The following is a 25069-nucleotide window of genomic DNA, read 5'->3' as shown; positions in this document are numbered from 1 at the left end:
GAGGGTGAAATTTATACCTCTAAATGCAAATATCGGTAAGGAAGAAACAGCTAAAATCAAAGACCTAACTGAACCACTGAAGAAGCTAGAGAATGAACAGCAAGCTAACCCTAAAGCAAGTAGAAAAAGAAATACCAATGATTAAAGCAGAAATAAATCATCTGGAAAAAAAATAGGGAATGAACAAAACCAAAAGTTGGTTCTTTGAGGAGATCAACAAGATTGACAACCACTTACCTAGACTGACAAGGTCAAAAAGAGAGACGATCCAAAGAAACAAAATCAGAAATGAGAAAGGGGTCATTACTATGGATCCCCCCCCAAAATTAAAAATCATAAGAGGATACTGTGAACAACTGTGTGCCAAAAAACTAGACAACTTAGAGGAAATGGAGAATTTCCTGGAAATACATGTAAAACTGAGACTGACCAAAAAAGGATAAAGAAGACCTCATCAAACCAATCGCAAGTAAAGAGGTCCAATCAGTTATCAAAAATCTTCCTACAAAGAAAAGCCCAGGGCCAAATGGCTTCTTGGGAGAATTTTTTTCAAACATTCCAGAAAGAACTGACACCATTCCTACTCAAAATCTTTCAAAAACTTGAGGAAAATGGAACACTATTTAACTCCTTTTATGAAGCTAACGTTACCCTAATACAAAAACCAGATAAAAACACTTCAAGAACAGAAAACCATAGGCCAAACTCCCTAATGAATATAGATAGAAAGATTATCAATAAATACTTACAAATCAAATCAAAAGCTTCATTAAAATAATTATAAAACACAACCAAGTGGGATTCATTCCAGGCATGCAAGGGTGGTTCCACATAAGAAAATCAATGTAATACAACACATTAACATATTGAAAGGGAAAAATCAAATGATCATCTCAATAGATGCTGTAAAAGCATTCAACAAAATTAACCATCCTTTTTTGATAAAAACACTTCAAATGGTAGGAATTGAAAGAAACTTCCTCAATATGATAAAGGACATATGTGAAAAATCCACAGCCAGCATAGTACTCAATGGTGAGAGACTGAGAGCCTTCTCTCTAAGCTCAGAACAAGACAAGGATGCCCACCATCACCTCTGTTATTAAACATTGAGCTAGAAGATCTAGCCAGAGCAACCTGGCAAGAAAAAGAAATAAAAGCATCTAAACTGGATATGAAGATGTAAAACTGTCATTATTTGCAGATGATATGATCTTATATCTGGAAAACCCTGAGAAATTGATGAGACATCTCCTTGAGCTAATAAAGAAATTCAGCAAAGTGGCAGGATTCAAGATTAATGTACATGTCAGTAATGTTCTTATACACTAGAAATCACCTAACTGAAGAGACAGTCAAGAAGATGATTTGATTCACAATAGCAACTAAAAAACTGAGTAACTAGGAATAAACTTAACCAAGGATGTAAAAGACCTCTACCCAGAAAATTACATAACTTTGCTAAAAGAAATAAAGGGGGACCTAAAGAGATGGAAAGATATTCCGTGTTTATGGATACCATCGTTAAGATGCTAATTCCACCCAAACTGATCCACAGATTCAATGCAATCCCAATCAAAATCACACCCACCTACTTTGCAGGCTTGGGAAAGCTTGTTATCAAATTTATTTTGGAAGGTAAAGGGGCCTCAAATTGCTAAAAACATTCTAAACAGAAAAATGAAGTAGGAGGACTTATACTTCCTGTCTTTGAAGCCTATTATAAAGCCACAGTAGTCGAAACAACCTGGTATTGGTACAAAGATAGACATATTGATCAATGGAATCAATTTGAGAGTTCAGAAATAGACCCCCAGATCTGTGGTCAACTGATTTTTGATACTGCCCCCAAATCCACAGAACTGGGACAGAACAGTCTCTTCAACAAATGAGGTTGAGAGAACTGGATAGTCATATCCAAAAGAATAAAAAAGGGCCCTTGCTTCATACCCTATACAAAAGCTAACTCAAAGTGGATCAAAGACCTCAATATAAGAGACAGTACCATAAAACTCCTAGAAGATAATGTTGGGAAACCTCTTCAAGACCTAGTTTTAGGAGGTAACTTCTTAGCCCTTACAACCAAAGCACAAGCAATGAAAGAAAAAATAGATAAGTGGAAACTCCTCAAAATCAAAAGCTGCTGTACCTCAAAGGAATTTGTCATAAAATGAAGAGGCAGCCAATGCAATGGGAGAAAACCATGTATATGATAAGAGACTGATATTTTGCATATATAAAGAAATCCTGAAACTCAAGAATTGTAGAAACTGCCCAATTATGAAATGGGCAAAAGATATGAAAAGGCATTTCTCTGAAGAGGAGATACAAATGGCTAAAAAACAACATGAAAAAACTGTTCATCTTAACTAGCTATTAGGGAAATGCAAGTCAAGACCACAATGAGATATCATCTCACCCCAATAGAATGGCTGCCAGTAAACAAACAGGAAACTACAAATGCTGGAGGGGATGTGGAGCAATTAAAACTCTTATTCATTTCAGTTGGGACTGTATAATGGTACAGCCACTGTGGAAGACAGTTTGGCAGTTTCTTAGAAGACTAGATATCGATTTACCCTATGATTCAGCAATTTCACTTCCCGGTATATACCCAGAATATCTGAAAACAGTGACATGAACAGATATTTGCAGACCGATGTTCACAGCAGCATTATTCACAATTGCCAAGAAGTGGAAACTATCCAAATGTCCTTCAGGAGATGAGTAGATAAACAAAATGTGGTGTATATATATATATATATGATGCACTATGCAGCACTAAGAAAGAACAAGGTCGTGAAACATATGACAATATGGATGAACCTTGAACACATAATGCTGAGTGAAATAAGCCAGATACAAAAGGAGAGATATTGTATGTTACCACTAATGTGAACTCCATGAAAATGTAAAATAAGTATCTTATAATGTAGAATATAGGAAATCTAGAGATAGACAGGGGCTAGTGAAGGGGGAATGATAATCTAATATGTACAAATATGATAATGAGGGTGAACTTAATGATATGGGAATGGTTGTGCCAATTTGGATATATAATGTCCTCCAGAAAGTCATATTCTTTAATGCAGTCTTGTAGATGCAAATGTATTGGTATTGATTAGGTTGAAACCTTTGGATTGAGTGTTTCCTTGGAGATGTGACTCACACAACTGTGGGTAATACCTTTGATTAGATTATTTCCATGGAGGTATTACCCTTGCCATTCAGGGTGGGTCTTAATTAAATCACTGGAGTCATATAAGAGAGCACACAAACAGAAGGAGCTCAGAGCAGCTAGCTGAGAGGGACATTTTGGAGAGGAGCTAAGAGCTGACACAGAAGCTGATACTTGGAGATGCTTGGAAATGTTTGGAGATGATAGCCCAGAGTTTGTTGTGGAGAAGCTAAGAGAAACCAGCCCAGAAAAATTTTGGAGAAAGCCATTTTGAAACCAGAACCCTGGAGCAGTGGATCAGCAGATGCCCACCACATGCCTTCCCAGCTAACAGAGGTTTTCTGGATGCCATTGGGCATTGTTCAGTGAAGGTATCCGCTTGTTGATGCCTTAGTTTGGACACTGTTATGGCCTCAGAACTGTAAATTTGTGACCTAATAAATTCCCTTTACAAAGGCCAGTCCATTTCTGGTATTTTGCGTAATGGCAGCAATAGCAAACCAGAACAATGGTCATGTGTGACTATGGTTCGTTAATGGAATTATAAGTATCAGTGATGCTTTGAAGGTGAACAAGTTCGTAAATGGTTGTTTAAAGGTGTGTAACCCACAGAGTAGCACCACAAACCTAAATAAATGTTTGCATGATATACTTATGAGGTATGAGACTGGTGCAGAGAGTTAACAATAGGGTTGGTATATGGAAAAATGACCCATTATATATTATAGGCTGTATTTAATAGGAATTATCCTACCAACACTGCCCTAATACTAATGATGAATAATTAGCAGCTGATAAGAGCTCTGGGATGTTTTATGTTATGATCAATTTTTAAAGTTGACAGTGATGATGATTGTACAACTAAATGAAGGTAATGTAAGAAACTGAACTTTTGTCTTGGGATAGAATATATATTAAGAGAAACTAGGACCCCACTACTTAAAAAATCAGGCCCCTGGCTTGAGGCTTGCCCTTGTGAGACATAGGGCTTTAAATGGGAGGCTGAGCCTTCCTATAATTATGCCTAAGAGGCACCTCCAGGGAACCTCTTTTTGCTCAGATGTGGCCTTTCTATAAGCCCAACTCAGCAAATAAATTTATTACCCAATCCCCTAATGAGTCAAATGGCTCCCAGGGGAAAGAATCTCCCTGGTGACATGGGACACAACTCCCAGGAATTAGCCTTTCCCTGGCAGTGAGGGATTGAAAATTCCTGCTTGACCAAAAGGGGGAAAAAGAAAGGTAAGCTGATGTAACAGTGGCTGAGAGATTCCACATAGAGTCAAGAGGCTATCCTGGAGGTTTCTCTTACGCAAGCTCCAGCTAGACATCCCAAATGGCCACAGTATGCCATGCCCTTACCAAAAGTAGTCCCCAACTACCTAGATCCCTTCCTGAAATTCTATAAAAGATACACTCACTAAGTTTTATCTCTCAGAAACTTGAATCCACCAGTGTTCCTATGCCAGACAAGTTCTAAAACCCAGAGGCAACAGCCTCTTCAAGAACAACAGTCAGATGTAGCCCCTTTCCCCATACTGTCGACACCCCCTTTCAATATGAAGAAGTTAGTATGGTCACTGCGTAGACACCCCTGAAGGTGGAGGAAGAGATTATGTGAGAGGAAGGGGTAGCAACAAACAAGATAAGATTTATCAAAGGTCTATGAATACTGAAACTTTATGTAAATATATTTATTTATTTTAGATGCTAGGTTGTTGGAATAGCTGGAATAGCTGGAGGTAAATCACATGGTGGGACTGTAACCTGGTGAGGCATGTCACCATTTTCATTGTTGTATGTGGACTTAAAAATCCTGTTATATATTATAATATTATTTTATATTTTAGTGAAATGAAATATTAGTTATTCATGATAATTAAAATGGTATAAAATAGGGCTTACAAAATCCTTTTTTTTTGGTGATACACAAAAAATAAACTGCCCATCAGTAGTTTCATCCTGATTATGGAACACATGCCCTTCAGAGGATGTATATGTCATGGGATATAATTCCTATGGGTATCATGAATTTTGAAATGTTTGAAAACATTGGTGTTTAAAAATAGCCTTTGATACACAAAAAATAAACTGCCCATCAGTAGTTTCATCCTGATTATGGAACACATGCCCTTCAGAGGATGTATATGTCATGGGATGTAATTCCTATAGGTATCATGAATTTTCAAAAGTTTGAAAATATTGGTGTTTAAAAATAGTCTTAAAATCATTGACTTTATACTGAAGAGCTTTGGTGAGATGTAAAACCCGATCAATTTTGTCATATAGGCATGTTGATCTGTTCAGGGCTTTTTTCCCCTGCACAAAGCCCTCTATAAACATTGTAAACGTTACCATCCACGCACATTGTGGTGAGTCAGGGCTTCCCTGGCTGTGCACTGGGTCCCAGGCATGGAGGGCTGGAGCTCTGCTTCGTGGTGTGTGCACGTGCTTCTGACCCCACCCGGCCAGGCAGTCACCATCCGGCCACATTCCCCTGCCTCCCAGAACACCTCCTCCCTAGCAGGACAGGGAATCTTGTGGAAACTAGAACCTTCACTTGGTCATATCTTGGCATATTCTGTTTCGTAATAAAAATTGTGTAAGTGCACAGATCACTGTTAATCTCGTCATCAATTTTTTGACCTTCAACCATGTTTTATACCTTATTTTGTTATATATATATATATATATATATATATATATATGTGTGTGATGCGTGATTTGAAATTTTTTGTTTTAATAACTTTAAATGCACAATGTTCTAAACTTGAAAGAAAATCAAATGTAGTATGATGAAAATGTGAAGGTTTTGCTGCTTCCATGACCAAAGATGGATCTGGTGGACATTTAGAATAGGAATTGACCTTAGAATTGTGTATGTCTTTGTTTAAAGGAGTCTAACCTGGTGACTTCAGAGAAGTTTTATTGAGAAAGCAATAAAATCTTAACTAGCACAAACACTTTAAATATAACCTTTATTTTTTTTCCACTGTGAAGCCACAACACATCCCTTTTTTCTTTCAAAACCCTGAATTTTTATTGTTCACTCATTTAGAGTGGTTAGTAAAAGTTTATTCCTATTAATGTCTCTTGAAAGATATTTTCAGCAGTGACCATGTGGAAAGTAAACATTGTTGGCGAACAGCAGTGATGAAGAGGCATGGTTTTCAAGGTGCCCTGGCTTTGGGGCGTCCGTCCTGGGACGAGAACGTCTCATGTCCAGTCACAGGTTCCATTCCTTGTTTCGTTTCTGCCCGGTAGTGGCCTCCCAGCCGGCGAGGGCCCAGCGGCTGCATCCATTTTGGGTTTGGTGTATCTGCTTGGTGCGGCTGTCTTAGAGACGGAGGTGACTGTGGCCCACATTTTCGTCTAATACCCCCAAGCTCGTGTGGCTCTCGTTCGATTTCGAAACGGCAGGAAGGGCTTGCGCCTCGGGTGGGTGGGGTTGGTGGCAAGTGTGGGAGCCGCAGAGACCCGCGATGACGCAACCTGAGTGGTATTTGCGGAAACTTCCCCTTGCAGCCAGGAGAACTGGCGCTCTCCCCTCCCTCCAGAAGCCAGATTCCCTCCTAATAGCCACATCAGGAATCCTAGTTTTCAAAGGTCTTGCTGAATGTGCCAATTGGGGCCCCTGCGGAGGGCTTCCTGGCCCCGCGTATGAATGGGTGGGGAGGCTGCCGGAGGGCCACACATGGTTCCTGGGAGCGGGTAGGAACGCCCCGGCCCCCAGCTCAGGGCTATCAAGGCCCTCGAGGCTCTGGATGGATGGACCTTTGGGGTGCCGCCAGGTCAGTCTTCCCATGAATGGAGGGGCTTGCGGGTAGGGGTACCTGTGACGTGCTCCTGGACAAAGTGCTTAAGGGTTCTTGGGAAACCTGCCTAAGGGGAATTTTCATGATTTGAGTTAAATTAGTATCTAAATATCAGCTTTACAGGACAGTTTATTTCAAAAATAAAAATAGGTGAAAATGTGAAATTTTTTAGCCTGTGACATGTTAGGATGTTTCTATAATTTTCCTGTAAAAAAAATTTTTTTTTAAATTTTTCGTACCCTGTAGAGACCAAATTTCCCTCATGATACTACACAACGTTTGCACTACTATGATGTCAAGACTGAAAGTATAAAAAATGTGCATTTAAGGTTGATTTTATATCCTTTTTCCTAAGGGATGGAGTTTGTAGCACTGATCCATGCATGACTAGTTGCACATTGTAAGACGGTATGCTAGAGTTTTATGTCACTAGCATGCACTGTGCAAGAAAAACACCAGGCCTTATACCTGTAAGAAAGGAGCTTTACACATCTTGAATGTGTAGAAGTGATAAAAGTAGATTTTTGAGGGTGTGTACATCACTGCCTTAAGCAACTCATCTAGAACTAGAAAAGCATTCTTTTATTTGGGGGGAAAGTTTAGGAGTTTAAGAGACTGTGTTTTTCTATTTAAAAAGATTAAATTACTGTACAATTTGGAATAGTTTGTTTTAAATGTGGAGTATAACTATCTGAATGATTTTGTTTGGAAAAAAATGATGTATTTTGTACCTTAACATTTGTTCTGACTTTTAATAAAGTGCTTTCTGAAATTTTGAAAAAAAAAAAAAAGCCTTAAAATATAATAACGCCTGGGAAAAATGTTACTTAAACCTGATTACAGTTATTACTATGAAAGCTAAAGATCAGGTATTTAAATGCATTATGATATTTTTCTCACCATCGTAATTTTTTTCTGAAGAGGTTCCTGTCATTTTAGTCAGATTCACCATGAAAAGCAAAAACCTCAGCTAACCACTCTGCCCTCCTCTCCCACCTAACTCCATCTGCCTTCACATGAGAACAGCACAGGAACCCAAAGGCCCTCCTCCTCACAATCCTCCCCACTCCCATTATGGGAACCAATGCCACTTAATGGACTCAGCTGCTCCCATACAGCATGAAACAGGATGAATAAAAATAGCTTTATGAAGAGTTTTGTTGTCCTTTTACCTTCTGGTAAAAGGACACAAGGAAAGAGGCAAGGGTTGGTGAGATCTGGGGATCTCTTGGAGATCAGAATTTTCCTGATGGGCACAGAGCCCATTGTTTACGCAGAAAGGGGATTATGACTAAGAGGACGGGCTGGGACAGGTTAGCCTGAAATATTTTCTCAAGTGTATGTGTATGTGTGAGGGTGAGGGCAGCTAAAACTCCATTCTCTTTCCTCCCTTTACTCCTCCCCAAGCTCCAAGTAGAAGGGAAGGGGGCTCCTGAGCAGGGAACAGAGTTACAGTTCTCCCAGGGTTTCATCTGTGATCCCAGCAGAGCATATCCCCTAGTGCAGCCTGATCCCTTTCCCCAGCTCAGGGCTGCTTCTCTCCACCAGTAAGCACCAGGGCCTGCAGGATGTCAGACAGTGATACAGTTCCCTTGACCACATCATTCTCATCCACTACCACAAGTTGATGAACCTCTGCTTCCACCAGCCTGTTGATGATGGTTTCCGGAGTCTCATGCAGATAGCACTTGAAGACACCCTCAAAGTAGCATGATCTATGTTGCAGGGCTTTGGTTACAGACACATCTAAGTTGTTGTAGGTCTTTTCTGCTGCAAGATTGATAACATCAAACTTGGAGTAGATGTTCACCACACACCCTTTCTCATCCACCACTGGCAGGGCAGAGACTCTGCTGCACAAAGATGCCCAGAGCCACATAGATGGGGGTGGTAGTATGGACCATAGCAGTGTTGGCATAGGTGTCAATCTGCAGCTTTTCCAGAGACTTAGACATGAACTCTGGCTTGGGAAACTCGGGGATAAACAGTTTGAGGATAAACAATGTATTATGATATTTTTCTCACCATAATTTTTTAAACTTTTATTTCCCAAGGAGAATTTCAACACAGAGTATCTACTTATATCCTTCTTTTCCTGTATCTATTAAGTTGCCTGGTTAAATAGCTTAGAACTGTTTGGTTTGAATTTTGCTCTAAAGCACATACTTTTAAATTTCACAAACTGATAAAGACAAAAAATAAGGCACTTATCATCATCTAATTCTTGGTACTTAGCTGAAAATATGTGAGCCACAGATGCCACCCTCTTGTGATCAGAGGACTTTATCATATTCCCTAGCAATTCCTGATGGATTGTGATTCAGCAAACAGTCTGGCTTAGTTCTATAAAGTCAACAGGTTTATTGAACTGGTTGGAGTTAAATTCTTGTATTGACCTAGCAAATGTAATTGTTAGGTTGGAGTCTTTCAGGAATCCACACAATGCAGCGAGTCAAAATTTAAGTATAAAGTTTAAGATTTATTAGAGGAAGAAAGCAGGTGGGAGCCAGCGAAAAGAAAGAAAGAAAGATAATGGCTCTGGCTCTCTGAGAGCAGCATTTTTTAATGAAAAAAGGAACCCACGTTGGGTAGGGTGTCTGCTGTGGTGTTCTGTCCCTTGATTGGGTAAGTGCCTGTCTAGTTCTGGGCTGATTGGTGGGTAGAGTTCTGAGACAATATTCTTTTTAGGAAAGCAGCTGTGTTATCTAACTAGGGAGAGCAGGCCTTTTTGGTTGTTCATCTTATGGACCTATCTGACCTTGCCTTACCCGCCTTTGAGGTGCCGCTATGGCTGGAACAGCCTTGAACAGCTTTGAACAGCTTCATTCTTTAGTTTATGGGGCACCTGTTTTCTGTGAGATAAGCTGCAGGGCCCCTGGGTCAGCAACTCCTTCTACATGTTAGTTTCTTCTTCTGGAATCTAACAGTAATCACTTTAAGTTTTTAATTAAAACCACATATTATAATATTTACAACTAAAATTGTTTAAATAATCTAATTCTTAGGAGTTACTATAAGAAAATTTGATACAAAATTTTAGTGTATATAAGCTTATTTATAGCTATTGAATGATTTTAAGTTTTATATCTGTTAATTTGTGAATTTCTTAAAGCCACGGATATTGTTATATGCATCTTCCTTATCTCCTTGTTGTATCATAGATACTCCATAAAAAATTTACCTGGAAAAATCTTTGTTTTATTTACCTTCATCGCTGTACCAAGTTATGCCAAGGTCATGTAAAATATTTTTTATGTAAAATCTTAACATTAATTATACTTTCTTCTTGATTCAGTCAGTTTTGTCCAGGTACAGTTGGAATTTTAGCCATATGTTCTGGAAGATAGTAAACCATAATAGGGCTTCTGGGAGGTCAAGATGGGAGGGGCTCTCCTAAGACAGCACACAATGCATTAGGAAGTCATGAAGAACAGTCAGTCAACAACGCACTCACTACGCCATTCCACAGCCAAACCACAGAGCTGCTCCACCACCTGAACTCCAGCTATCACAGCCAAACACAGAGGGGGCAGCACCCATGTGGACAAGTGCCCTCCGAGCTGCCGAGGGACCCCAGGAGCATGGTGTGCAGCCTTAGGTGCTACAGTCTTAGTGATGTGGCCAGGCTGGGGATCCTGGTGGTCCCTGCTGCAGGCAGCAGCCCCAATCTCAGTCTCCCCGTATCAGGCACTTATCATTTCCAGCTGTTGTGTCTTTTAGTAGTATTTAAGCTAGTTGCAGTGTGACTTCTCTAATAGTATACAAGGCAAATTAAGGCTTATTTGTTATTTTGAAATACTTGAAATTAAAAAGTGAAATTTGGTTCCAAATTAATGAAACATGTAATTTGTCAAAAAAAGAAAAAAACTTGTAAATTATCTAAATAAGATTTCAATTGTTGTTAGTGTTTGGATGTTTTTCAAAATGATTTTGAACTAAATTATTTACTTTTGCATGCTATATTTCTTATAGGTGGTAAGTGTTAAAATGTTGTGGTGATAATATTAGAAATTACTGTCCAGTCTTTCTTTGAATACAGAAAGCCAGAAAAAAAATGTTTCAGAAGCAAGCACAAATTTTCATTAAGAATATGATGATTCTTTATTTTGATAGTCTAAGAAAAAATAAAATAGTCACAATTCTTTTTCAGATTACAAGTTGGATAATTTTGAGTTCTGAATAATTCACTGTATTGTGGTATATAATGAAAATACTATTTTTTTTTATTTTTCCATCTGGCATAATATACCTATTGAATAGTTCACAAAACATACCTTTATAGTTTAATGAATAATGCAAAAAAAATCATTATAATCTCCACTTACGTCATAAAATAAAATATTGCCAGAATATTAATATGTTAATATTTTTAGCAGTTTTATTAAATAGGTGTGTAGGTCCCAGTAACCTAGCTCAACAATTCCAGGTGGGTAAGTTGAAGTATATTTTTACTGGATATAGAAATCTATTTTGAAACCTATTTTTTCTTCCAGTAATTTAAAGGTGTTACTCCACTATCTATTGACTTACAATATTGTGATGAAAAGTTTGTTGTGAACCTTACTTTCATTCTTTAGAATGTTTTTGTTTTTTTCCTTCCCTCTGGCTTTCTTTAAAATTTTCTCTTTATCATTGGGTTTAAGAAATTTGAACATCGTGTACCTTGGATAAGTTTTGCATAATAGTTTTTGCATGGAGTTCTTTGAGATTCTCGAATCTTTAAGTTTTTAATTTAACAGATTTTGAGCATAAAGGCCCTCATTTATTCAAATAGTTTTTCTGATCCCCTCTAATTCTAATTATCCATGTATTAGACCACCTGAAGTTGTGTCATAGCTCAGTAATGTTTTCTTCATGTGTTTTGGCTTTTCTCTTTGGATTTTGATTGTTATTCCTTCAAATTCAGTAATATTTTTTCTTCTGTGTCTAAGCTTCTCTTATGCCCATTCACTGCATTTTGTAAAAAATTTCAGACATAGCATTTTCATCTCTGAAATACTAATTTGGATTTTTGATCTTTATCATTTCTCTAGGCAGCATACTATTTCTTCCCCTTTCTTCCCTAAATAAATGGGCTATGTTGATTGGTGAATTATTATCCTGGTCTACTAACTTTAGTATATGTGTATTTGGGGGCAGTGTTTCTACAAATGGATATTTTCTTTACCATGAGTTGAATTTTCCTGTGTCTTTGCATACCTTGTTTAACTTAGTTTTAAGTTTACTGTTGTTGTAATTTGATACAACAAATTGGTCATTCATTTAAATTGAAGTTACTCATTTTGGAAGTTGCTATTGTCCTGTGTTTGTGTTTTTGGGTTGCAGAGTTCCTAGGCAATGTTTTCCTTGTGGCTTGATCTGCACCAAGATGGGTTTCAGGCATCCTCTGATGCGTAAGCAGGCTTATTTAACAGTGTTTTTACAAAAGTAACAGTATTCTTACAACAGTAAGAGTGGGAGCATGTTGGTGTCTTGTGCACTTTATAGTCAGGGGTCATGCAACTTATTAATTGGGAGGCAGTGTGTCTGGAGATGACTCTAAGTATTTGGGGAGTCTCTTCCTTCTCTTACATTTGTATTTAATCCATCTGTTGACAGGAACTTTAAGTAATGAAACGATCTTACTGTCTCTGGAGATAGGCTGCCAGCTGTTGCTTTTTTGACCCATGGGTAGCAGAGGCACTTCCTCAGGGTCACGTGGTAGAGTGGGTGGGGCCCTTTTTATTTGGCTCCTGTATCAGGTCTCTGAGCAGGCCTGGAATGATTGTCGGCATCAGGGCGGACTTTATTTTGTATTTCTCCTCCTCTGAGCTGGCCTTGGTGGTGGCGGCTGCTTCGTTACCTGACGCAAGTGGCAACCCAGGGCCCCTCAGGTCATCCTTCCACCGCTCGCAGGACTCAGCGCCGCGACCTGAAGGTGAATCCATGGCACTTGGGCATGCTGTTCGGGCCCAGCTAGAAGGACTTGATGAGCACCATGGGGTGTAGAGCGCCCCTTTAGGTGCCTGGAAATTTTATCAGGATGCGCGGAGGATCACAGTCTGCAACAATGCGCTCTTTAGTGACTCTGCGGACTTTGTTGCAGCCTTAGTCCAAGGATCTGTTGGGGAAAGGGTATTCTTCTAACTCCCTTGTTGACGCATAGCAGTAGATAACCTTTTTAACTATCATTTTTAATTTGGATTTTTGGGTTGGCTAGCAAAGTCGGGTGTGACCCCCGGCATCCGTTAAGTTCCTCTTCCCGGGGGTGTGGCCATCCTTACTTTGTGCCCGAGAGGTGTTAATAATTTTGGCAGGTATTGCCTGGTAGCAACTTTCACAGCCCATGCGCCTACATAACTCACATAGAAGGCAAGAATATATCAGAAAGTAACCTGCCAAACCAACCGTGGGCTCACAGAGCCTTCCCCCACTGCAAATTGAGGAGCTCCAGCCCCCAGCCATTATTCCTCTTTCGTCTCCTTGGCATGGGGCCCATTTCTCATTTGGTTTCGTGGATCCCATCCTTGTGGACAGTTGTCATGTCCTGGGCTTTGGGTCATAGAGTCCCCAGGGACCACGTTTCCCCCTTGGCTCGATCTATATCAAAGATAAGCCTTTGACATCATCTATAGCTTTAAGTCTATTTGAACAGCACACAAAAATAACAGCAGGAATATATTTGTTCTCAGGGCACTTTACAGTACGGGATTCATGCAGCGGATTCTTGGAAAGGGTCATTGTCCAGAGAATTCTCTCAAAACTTGAGGGGTGTCTCCCCTCTTTCATACCTGTATTTTGTTTGGGTCAATTATCAGGTGTTTCTTTCATAAAATATATACAAACCATTCTTATAAAAATAAGCCATTTAAAAAATTGAGATTATATCTATGTTAAAGTAGACCTAACTAATAAAATCTCCTGGCTAATGTTACTGCACACTCTTAGGTGACACATTTTGTCAACCCTGGAAGACATTTTATTGGGCTTTTTAGCTTCTATTAATTTTATAATCATAATGTGTCCTTAAATAAACCCCAGCCATCCAGTAAAGCATACAGATCGATGCTTAGCCCTTATTGTTGATGAAAGTAACACAAGCTCAAGGTAATAATTGGTGGCTCTTAAAGGTAAGAAGCTTATATTAGACAAAATATTGTCTCTGGTTCATTTGTTTCTCTTGTGCTTTCCCACTATGTTTTCCTTAGATTCACTGGCTTTCTCTAAGTTGTAAAAGTAAATTGAATAAAACTCAGCATTTCTTTTATGGATACATCAGAGTTCTGTGCTACATAAAACTACTGCTCCAACCAGCCCAGTATTATATCTTTAAGGGTGGCATGGAAGGGTGTGGATTTCCCCTCTGATATCAATTTCAAAGTTTAGAGATTGGGTAACAGAAAGAAATACAGTAGTTTTCCAGAATAATTCTCAATCAGTTGTTCAAAATATTGAGCCATAAATTTTCTACTTGAAATTTTCAAATCTGATGTATAAGTATAGTAAAAACTTAAATATTTTATGTATACAGGTTGATGGCTCTTTAAGTATATACCCAGCCAATTTCCACCAATGACATGATTTAGACTGCTTCTATCATATCAGAAAGTTTCCTCTTCCCTTTTTGGAGTCACTTCTCACAACCTACTTTTAGACAACATTGCTATAATTTCTAGCCTATAGATTTCATTTTTGCCTGTTCCAGATCATCATAAAAATATAATCACACAGTGTGCGCTCTTTTGTGTTTGTCTTCTTTCACTTATCATGATATTTTAGATTTCATTTTGTTATGTGGTTCAGGAGTTCATTTTTGTTATTGCTGAGCAATATAATTGATGACTATACCACAATTTGCTTATCTATTCTCTAGTTATTCAATATTGGGTTCAATCAACCAGAGATTAGTAGCTTTGTATCTAGTCTGTACTGAAATTCCTCATGTCTTTTGGATGTACCACCCTTTGACTCTCATACCTGAACCATTGTATCTGTGTACCCAGAATATAATGTTAACCACTTAGGTATAAGACCCTACTTTTATTATTATTTTTTCAGAAATCATAAGCTTTCTAATGCTGAATTTTCAAAGAAAATGGAGAAATAACGAAGAACAAGAAAATATAAACAACATAATATAAGTTCATGAAATTGAGGTTTTTTTTCCTCCAGCCCCTGATGGACTCATACAGCTTTGAATGCAGTAAGAAAGATTCTTTTCTTTTTAGTTTCTCTCCTATTGTTTCTCTGTCTCTCTGCTCTGAGCTGATTTCATCTTAGTTGCCTAGAATTAACACATTAGCCTTCTCAGTTTGTGTATTTGGTGACATACTCCAGTTATCCCTCTCTTCTAAACTGAAATTTTCCTATTTCTGAAGTGGCCCACCCATTGGCCTCTCATTTCTAATGTTCTGCATGATGGAATTCTCTAGTCGTGCCACTGCTTTTGAAGGACAGTTGTTTGGGTGCTTCTGGAGTGAAGTGGCCCTCTCTGACCTGGGCAATCAGGCCGACCAAACCTGAGGTTTTAGCGATGATGCTTTCACTTACCCATCTTTGCTTGGGAGAAGCTGGCAGCTAGTGGTCCTGGCAGTGGCCATCTTGTTACCATATGTAGAAAACCTGATGAGAATGGAACCAACATTGAAGAAGTAGGACGAGAAAAGGATCCTGAGGGAGTAGACCTTGGTCACATCATCTGAAATGCTGGGTCAGGTTTCACCTGAATCCAGGCACATATTTGAAATTTCTACTAAACAAAACAACAAATTTATTTTATTATTTAAGCAGTTTTCCCCAGAAACTGTAGTTTTAGTCATGACAATTTGATTCTTCCACTCTATCTCTGAAGTGTGTGCCAATATGAAAATATTTGCTTATATTACATAACATTACCCAGCAAAAACAATACTGTATCAGTTTGCTAAACTGCTGGAATGTAGTATACCAGAAATGGATTGGCTTCTACAGTGGGGGTTTATTAGTTCACAAATTTGCAGTTCTAAGGCCATGAGAATGTCCCCATTAAGGCATCCACAGGATGATACCTTCTCTGAAGAAAGGCCAATGGCGTGTGGGGTTCCTCTGTCACATGGAAAGGCACATGGCTGGAATCTGCTAGTCTTCTCTCAGGTTTAGCTTCTGGTTTCTTTGGCTTTCTCCAAAATGTCTCTGTCATTTATCCTCTCATAGAGGATTCCAGTAAGGGGATTAAGACCCATTTTGAATGGGTGGGGTCACATCTTCCTGGAAACAACCTAATCAAAAGTTTCCACCCCAAGTAGGCCTGCCCCCACAAGATTGGATTAAGAGAACATGCCTTTTATGGGGTACATAACAGATTTAAACTAGCACAAATAAACTTAAAAAATATTTTGACTGGAAAACGTGAAAAGCAAAAAATCTTTTTTACAATCAGAAAAATGTAAAGAAAATTTAAATTGTTAGCAATAAAGCATGATTTATAATTTTAATGCTACATCTCCTTTTGCTATGCTAATTACAAAACTACTAGAGGACCCTTATCTATTTTACTCTTCATACTTCTTTCAAATTGCAGTTTTAACATAACTAGTAACATGAAACTTCACTGATTCAGACTCTGCCTGTTTGAATTTTTGAAAATGTTGACACTTTTCTAAACTTTACATTTTGCATATGCCATGGGGGGTTCATTACTTTAATTGTCAGTTTTTATATATGTTAAATATTTATTTCTTCTTAAATGTTGTAAGATAATTTTGCTTGGTATAGAAATTTATAGATTGAGAGGTTGTTTTGTTTTGCTTTGGGTAATTTAAAGGTGTTGCTCATCTGTCCATTGACTTATATTATTGGCATGAAAAGTGTGGTGTCATTCTTACCTTCATTCTTCTGCATATAAAGTACCTTTTTATCCTCTGACTGCTTTTAAGATTTTCTCTTTATCATCACTGGCTTTATGCAAATTGATGATCATGAATTTTGGAGAAGTTTTCATAATATTCTGCACAGAGTTCTTTTTGTTCTTGAATACATAGTTTTAAAATTTTCATCAAATTTTGAGAAATTTTGGTCTTTATTTATTTCAATATTTTTTCTGACCTACTTTTTAAGATTCCAGTTGCACATAGATTAGACCACTTGAAGTTGTTTCACAGCTCAGTAATATTCTTTTCAGTTTTAGTTTTTTTTGTGTGTGTACTTTTTCTCTTTACATTTCTATTGCCTTTAAGTTCACTAATCATTTTTTTTCCCTGTGTCCAATCTGCTGTTAATTCCATTTGGTGTATTGTTTTCAGATGTGACATTTTTCGTCATTGAAATTTTTGTTGGGTTTTGCATCTCTTTCATCTCTCTACTCAGCATGCTATTTCTTTCCTCTGTGTCCTTAAACAAATGTGGTACATTGATAATAGGTGCTTTAGTGTCCTTGCTTACCAGCTGTAGCATATATGTCATTTCTGGGTACTTTCCTGCAGAATGATTTCTTTAATCATTTTGACTCAAGTTTTACTGCTTCATTGCATGCCTGATTTTAAGCTAATTTTGAAATTACTGCTTTTAAAATTTGCTATTAAATAAAGCATTTGATTGATGCTTGGCCATTATTATTGGTGATAGAAATACAAATATATGTAAGACTTGATGGCACCTGTGGGCTAAAAGCTTGAAATGGAAGAGATGAATGTCTCCAAGTTGACTGTTTCTTTTCTGAATTTTCACTGTTTTCCTCAGCTTCACCTGCTTTCTCCATATTTTAGAAGTAGATTTAATAAAAGTCAGAATTTCTTTTGTGGAAATACCAGTGTCCTATCCTACATAAAACTACTAATTCACCTAGACCATTTTTATGCCTCTGATGGTGGGGAGGGGTATGGATTTCTCCACTGATGTCAATATCAGGGATTAGAAATGTATTATCAAAAAAAAAAAAAAACCCAGTTTTCCATAATATTTCTCAGTGGAAGTTTTGAAGAATATACAGTACAAAATATTAAGCTATATAAATTGTAAGATTTTAAATTTAATTTAGAAGTGTTATTTACATACAGCAAAAAGTACAACTAGTATATATGCTGCTTCATAGCTTTTTAAGAATACAGCCATCCAGTTACCACCAAGAATATGACATAGACTTTTTCCAGCATAGCAGAAAGTTTTCTCTTACCCTTGTGCAGTTAATCCTCACAAGCTAACCTCAGGTAAACATTGATATACTTCGGCTCACTATAATTCATTTTTGCCCCTTTTAGAAACTCATGCAAATAGAATCATACTTGTTTGTATTTTTATTTCACTTAGCATGAAATTAGGGGGTTTCAGTAATTTATTCTTCATTTTTGCTCAATATCTCATGTGAATATATCATAATTTGTTTATCCAGTCAGTAGTTGATGGACATTTGCATTATTTCAGATTTTGAACATATTTACTAAGCTGCTATTAGTATGTATGTGCAAGTTCTTTTGAATTATATATTTATATTTTCCTTTAGAAATATCTAGGCACTGAATTGCTGGATTATATCGTTAGTATATATTTAAATTTGTAAGACACTTCCAAAATATTTCACAAAGTGATTTACTATTTTACATCCCCACCATTAAAGTAGTTAATTTGAAATTGTTTCAAATGTTCACCAACATGTGGTCCTTTCAGTTTCTAATTTTAACCATTTCAGTAAATGTGAAGATGTGAAATGGAAATTCATTGTATCTATTTTAAGTGAGCTGTTGGATATTTGTTTAAATTTATTTTTATTCAAATATTATTTAAATAGACTTAAATTCAGAAATTTTAGTATGCAATTGTATAAGTTTTTCCAAACTCCTGTATTAGAGAAACTATCACTGGAATTGAGAAATTCTCCCATGTTCCTTTATAATCAAATCCTCCTTCCACCACCATCCATTGAAAGCCACTGATAATTCTTTCCGTTGCCATAGTTTTGCCTTTTTAAAAATGTTATATACATGTAAAAATACAATATGTAATATTTGAGTCTGACTTTCCCTTAACATAATGAATTTGATTCATCATGCTGATACATGTATCAATAATTCATTCCTCTTTATTGATGGGTAGGATTCATTGTATGGATGTTCTAGAGTTTATCCATTTGATCAGTTGACACATAATAAAGTTAGTATAAAAATAAGTGTACAGTTTTTGTGTATACACAGAAGTTTTCATTTACTTGGGTAATTATCTTGGGGTGGGACAACTTCTAACAAACTGCTCAATTGTTTTCCAGTGGCTGTACCCTTTTGTTTTCCAAATGGCTGTTCCCCCTTGCATTCTCGCTGTAATGTTTGAGAATTCCAGTTGCTCTTCATCCTTGCCAGTACTAGGTATAGTCAATTTTATTTTTAATTTTTAATTTTATAAAATCTAATAGATTTGTAATGGCATCTCATTGTTTTAGTTTACATTTCCCTAATGAAAAATGATATTGAGCGTATTTTCATGTGCTTGTTTTCCATTAATTTATCTTTTTAGGTAAAATGTCTGTTCACATCTTATGCTCATCTATTTATTGTATTGTTTTGTTTTCTTATGGTTGAGTTCTAAGTGTTTTTTATATATTTTGGATACAAGTACTTTATTTCAAATAGGATTTGTAAATATTTTTTCCCAGTCTGTGGCTTATTTTTTTCTTTCTTTTATATAATCTTTCTCAGAAGTTAAGATTTTCATTTTGATAACATAAAATTTAACCTTTTCTTATTTTATGGGCTGTGCTTCTGGTATTCTGTCTTAGAAATCTTTGCTTAACATAATATTACAAAGATTTCTCCTTTTTGTCCTCTTCTATATATATCTTATAATTTTACATTTAGATCTATGGTTCACTTTTGCTAATGGTATCAGATGTCAATGGAGGCTCTTCTCCATTTTTTTTTGATAGATCTATTGTTATAGCTTCACTATTTAAAAACATTTCCATTTTCTCTGTTGAATTGTGTTTGCACTTTTGTCAAAATCAATAGATCATCTGTGTTTGCATTTATTTCTGGAATTTATACTCCATCTTATCAATCTGTCTTTCCCTTTGTTGATATCAACCTGTCCTTTTTTTTAATTTGTTAGAAAATTGTGGGCTAACAGAACAATCATGCTTAAAATGTGGGATTCTCATATGCCATCCTATTTATGCAACACTGTCTTAAATATTGTAGTCTTGTCTTGGTTTGCCAGGGCTGCTATGAGAAATACCAGAAACTAGTTGGCTTAAACAACAATAATTTGTTGGCTCTCTGTTTGGAGGCTAGAAGTCCAAAATCTAGTAGTCATCAGGGCCGTGCATTCTCTGAAGTGTGTAGTGTGTAGTTGGTGACTTGTGGCCACCAGTCTCTGCCTCTGTCTCATAGCAATTCATTTCTTTCTGTCTCCTCTTATGTCTCGTACTTCCAAGTCCACATTTCTTTTGTTTATAATGATTCCAGTCATATAGGATTAAGGCCTTCCTGGATTCAATTTGGCCTCATCTAAAGAGGATCTTTGAATATCTTCTTTACAATTAGCCCATATCCAGTGGAGCGATGATTAGGACTTGAGCATGTCTTTGTTGGGGACATGATTCAGTCTACCACAAGCATTATAGTAAGTCTTGAATTCAGTTTCTGTGATTCCTTTGATCTTGTTCTTTTGCATAATAGTTTTGGCTATTCTTGTTCCTTTGACTGTGAGAATGTGAGAATCATCTTTCTGATTCCTTGTAATTACATGGAATGTGTATGTCAGTTTGGAAACAATAGGCATCTTAACACTATTGAGTATTTTAACCCATAAATATGCATAGTTTATTCATTTATATGTTTTCTTTGAGTTCATTAATATTTCACACTCTGCATTATACAGATATCGCTCACATTTTGTTAGATTTATACATAAGTATTTCATATTTTTGGTGTTGTAAATGGAACTGCTTTTTGAAAATTTTTATTTCCAACTACTTATTGCAAATGTATAGAAATAGTATTCGCCTGATATTACATAACTTTGGTAAACTCACTTATAAATTCTAGTAGAATTTTTTAGATTGGTTGGTATCTTCTTTGTAGACAATCAAGTCATTTGCTAATAGAGATAATTGTATTTCTTCTTTTCCAGTATGAATGCCAATCATCTCTTTTTTCTTGCCTTAATACACTGTCTAGGACCTATAGTACAATGTTAAAGAGATATATTAGGAGTAGAAATACCTGCTTTGCTTCTGAACTTAGGGATAAAAGATTCACCCTTTCACCTTTAGTTGTGAAGGCTCCAGTAGAGTTTTGTAGATGTCCTTCATCAGGTTGAGGCAGTCCCATTCTATTTATATATAAGCATATGTAAATACCAGCCTATCTATATCTGTTTAACAATCTATCTGTCTATCTTACTGAATGAATACTGAATTTTATTAAATGTGTTTTCTGTTTCTATCTGATGATCACATAGTTTTATTTCTTTACTCTGTTGATATAATGAATAACATTGGTAGGTATTCAGAAATTAAATCATTTTTACATTCCCAAGTTAAATCTTGTTTATCGTAGTGTTTCTGTAAAATTTAACTAAGGGGACTTATACTATAATTACATAGCTTCAAAAATGCTCACTGGATAAAGGAGAAATACTGAATGTTTTTGAGCTAGGAAATGATAGGACTGTACTTTCATAGATTATTCCAGAAGCTGTGTGGATAGATGGCTGAATTAAGGTGAGTGTTCGGAAAATTCTAGAATAATGGTTGGAAGCAACTTACAGTAATATAGGTCAATGAAAAATTTAAAAGTGCCCTATTTTTATGTATCTGTGGGAAAGGATGGAAGACTTTGTGGTGGTAGACTCTATTGCTTAGTATGTGAGGAATGTGGAAAATATTCTGTGGGTTTTCATCCAGAGAAGAGTTTAATTTCCAGAAGTATTTACTGAATGTCTACTATGTTCCCTGGGCTGTACTTAGCACCAGAGGCAAAATAGTAAACAGGACAGAAGTGGTCTTTGTATGGACAGACTTTATAGTATATAGGAGAGCAACAAACTCAAAGAAAACAAATAATTTATGATAAGTGTTAGAGCATTTACTGGAAGCTCTGAGAACATTAATCATGATAGGTGACATTTATGGACTGTTTACCTTTCTTCGGGCACTGTTCTAAGTACTTAGCTTATATTAGCTCAATTAACTCTCACAGGAAATCACTGAAAGGGATGCTAGTATTCCCATCCTTATCTGACAAACTTTGTGAGGCAGACAGAGTTTAAGGAACTTGCCCAAGGTGTTAGAATCAGGAATTATGATGGTCAGAATTAAGCAAACGTTATCTAACTCTCACAATGATGAGAAGATATTGATGAACTCAGTTACTGAAATGTTATGTTTAAGAACACATTAAGGAATATAACAGAAATTTCCAGTAGGTGTTTAGAAGTAAAGATTTTGGAGAAGGAGAAGGCATTAAGTTTTCTTTTGGAGATATCTTGAAACAACACCTGATGTCAGTTACAGCAATCCTTGACAATTTTTTAACATAGATCTAGAACCCTGGAGACAAAATACTTGCAGAGCAATCTACAGTAGGATGTGGGAAGAATGATGTTATAAAAACAATACAATAGGTAGATTTTTCTTTAGAGTTGAAGATAGGAAGATGGGATTTTTCTTTTTATCTCTGCAGCTGTGGATTTACAATCCCAAGAGATAAGTGCAAACTTGAGGAAAATATTGTTCCCTAAAGAACTAAAGTCATAATGTGGCCAAGGTTAATTCCCTGTTTACACACTGAATCTTTTCCCTGGGGAAGAGACTGAGCAAACTTCTCACTGTTTATACACAAGTGCTTTGTATCATTAAACACATATTAAGTCTTTTGAGCTTATCAAGCAACAAATGTGATAATATAAAGAAGCCTTTTGTTTTCTATTGTTTGAGATGACTCAAAGTTAAAATCAGAAATTATGATCTGTAGCTCAGAACGATTTCCAGGGCATATTGGAAATTGTCTGGTCTGAATCAAAGGAAATGAAATCACTGAGTTGAAAATTGCCTTTCAAGGCCTACAGGGGTAAATAAGAACAATCAGGAACCTCAGCAATTTTCTGGTCTAAGGTTGGTGAGTTTCTGAATTCCACTCATATTATGTCCTCCATAATTTGAGATTGAAGTCTAGAGATTAAGACATACGGCTTTCTCTGATATTTTGTTGTCCTGCCACTCCAGTGAATTAGGTGAAACAGTCTGTTTGAGGGGCTACAGAGAATGTTCAGAGCCAATAGGCACCTCAGGCTTCCTCTGTCTCAGGGTGTAAGTTCCCTGTCCTTGGAGGAACTCACTCTTGTAGATATATGGCTTTTACTTTGTGACTTGCGGTAATTACCGAAACTTTACTTGGTTCTGGTCCCTTAGTTTTGATCTGGAAACAGTGTTCATGGTTCCCACCCCACCAGGGTCTAATTATAGTAAGAGGCAAGCTCCAGATTGCTAGGCCCTCTGCTTCCAGTTTTACTGATGGGGGGAGGGCTCAGGTCAATGAGCAAATGATGAGATAAGAGAGGAAGTTCTGACCTAGTCCATCTTCTCCATTCTTCCTTGTTTTTCCAGCTTCCATGTTTTCTATGGCAGCAGTGCTTTCCACTCTGTAGGCTATGTTGGCAGTCCTCTTGGTTATATTTAGCTTATGATTCTATGAAGCAGAAGTCAATGTGGTTCAATATCATGGTAGTGGTAAAGGCAGATTCTCTGGGTCCATCTAGGGCTAGTCTCAGACATTCCCACTGTAGAGCCCACTTTTGTGGGAGGAGATATTGTGGGAAGATCTGGAATACCCTCTACAGTAACCCTTTCCTTTGTACCCACAGATCCCTCAGACTAGTATGGCTATGGGAAATAGTTCCTTCATGGCTGAGTTCATTCTGATGGGACTAACAGACCACCCAGATCTCCAGCTCCCACTGTTTTTCCTGTTTGGAGCAATGTATACTGTCACCGTGTTGGGAAATTCAGGCTTGATAACTTTAATTGGGATGAATTCCCACCTTCACAACCCCATGTACTTTTTCCTCTTTAACTTGTCCTTCATAGACCTCTGTCACTCTTCTATTGTTACACCCAAAATGCTGATCAACTTCATATCAAGGAAGAACATTATCTCCTATAGTTCGTGCATAGTGCAGCTGTACTTCTTCTGTTTTTTTGGTGTTTCTGAGTGCTATGTGCTGACTTCAATGGCCTATGATCGCTATGTGGCCATCTGCAATCCACTCTTGTATAACATTACCATGTCCCCTAAAATGTGTGTCAATCTTATGTTTGGTTCATACTTGATGGCATTTTCTATTGCTATGACACATACCGGAAACATGCTAAGACTGACTTTCTGTGATGCCCACACCATCAACCATTATTTCTGTGACATCCTCCCTGTGCTCCAGCTCTCCTGCATGAGCACCTATGTCAATGAGCTGGTGTTGTTAATTGTGGGGGGCATCAACATCATCATGACCTGTCTCACCATCTTCATCTCTTATGGTTTCATTCTCTCCAGCATCCTCCACATCAGCTCCACTGAGGGCAGGTCCAAAGCCTTCAGCACCTGCAGTTCCCACATAATGGCTGTTTCTCTGTTCTTTGGATCAACTGCATTTGTGTATCTCCAGCCGTCTTCAGCCATGTCTATGAATGAGGGAAAAATTTCTTCTGTGTTTTACACCATTGTGGTGCCCATGATGAACCCCTTAATCTATAGCTTGAGGAATAAAGATGTAATACTTGTCATGAGAAAAAACCTGAAAAGAAAAATATTTTGATCAGAATCTGTTTCTCTTTTTCCATACAGTTTCAGGACATAGAGATGCTGGATGTATAATTACAACACCTTTTTTTGGCAGCCTTCCTATTCTGTTTCTTTCTAACCATTTCAAAGGAAACTTATTTATTATGAATAGGTCTTCCTCCTTTCCTCAATATTTATGCACAATTCTTCTTCTATTTTTTTTTTGTATTTAAGCATAACTTTAAGGAAGGAGATTATTACCTGTTATTTTCCTTGTCAGTTTGCACTTTCTATTTTCTCCTTGAAAAATGTGAATGATTCTGCAAATTATCAAATAAACTATCTCTAGGGTAACA

The 25069-nt window shown here is 37.1% G+C and overlaps 2 protein-coding genes across 2 annotated transcripts; one reads left to right on the top strand and one right to left on the bottom strand.

Moving 5' to 3' along the window:
* Window positions 1-8335: 8335 nt before the first annotated feature.
* LOC119537347 (5'-AMP-activated protein kinase subunit gamma-1-like) lies at window positions 8336-12920 on the bottom strand. Its single transcript, XM_037839839.1, is given in 4 exon segments — window positions 8336-8846; window positions 8848-9013; window positions 10448-10641; window positions 12691-12920. Coding segments are annotated over 4 exon segments (918 nt in total). The 3' UTR covers window positions 8336-8518.
* Window positions 12921-23814: 10894 nt separating this feature from the next.
* LOC119537471 (olfactory receptor 145-like) lies at window positions 23815-24747 on the top strand. The gene has a single exon (XM_037839935.1). It carries the CDS (start codon window positions 23815-23817, stop codon window positions 24745-24747), a length of 933 nt encoding a protein of 310 aa, XP_037695863.1.
* Window positions 24748-25069: the final 322 nt, after the last annotated feature.

Source organism: Choloepus didactylus, chromosome 6, assembly GCF_015220235.1.
Source record: "Choloepus didactylus isolate mChoDid1 chromosome 6, mChoDid1.pri, whole genome shotgun sequence".
NCBI classification, from domain to species: domain Eukaryota; kingdom Metazoa; phylum Chordata; class Mammalia; order Pilosa; family Megalonychidae; genus Choloepus; species Choloepus didactylus.
Note: the sequence above shows the minus strand (reverse complement) of the source record. Positions and strands in the feature narration are given on the sequence as shown.

Excerpts from the sequence above, each read along its gene's own strand:
- LOC119537471 (XM_037839935.1), top strand. The coding sequence starts at position 23,815 with ATGGCTATGGGAAATAGTTCCTTCATGGCTGAGTTCATTCTGATGGGA.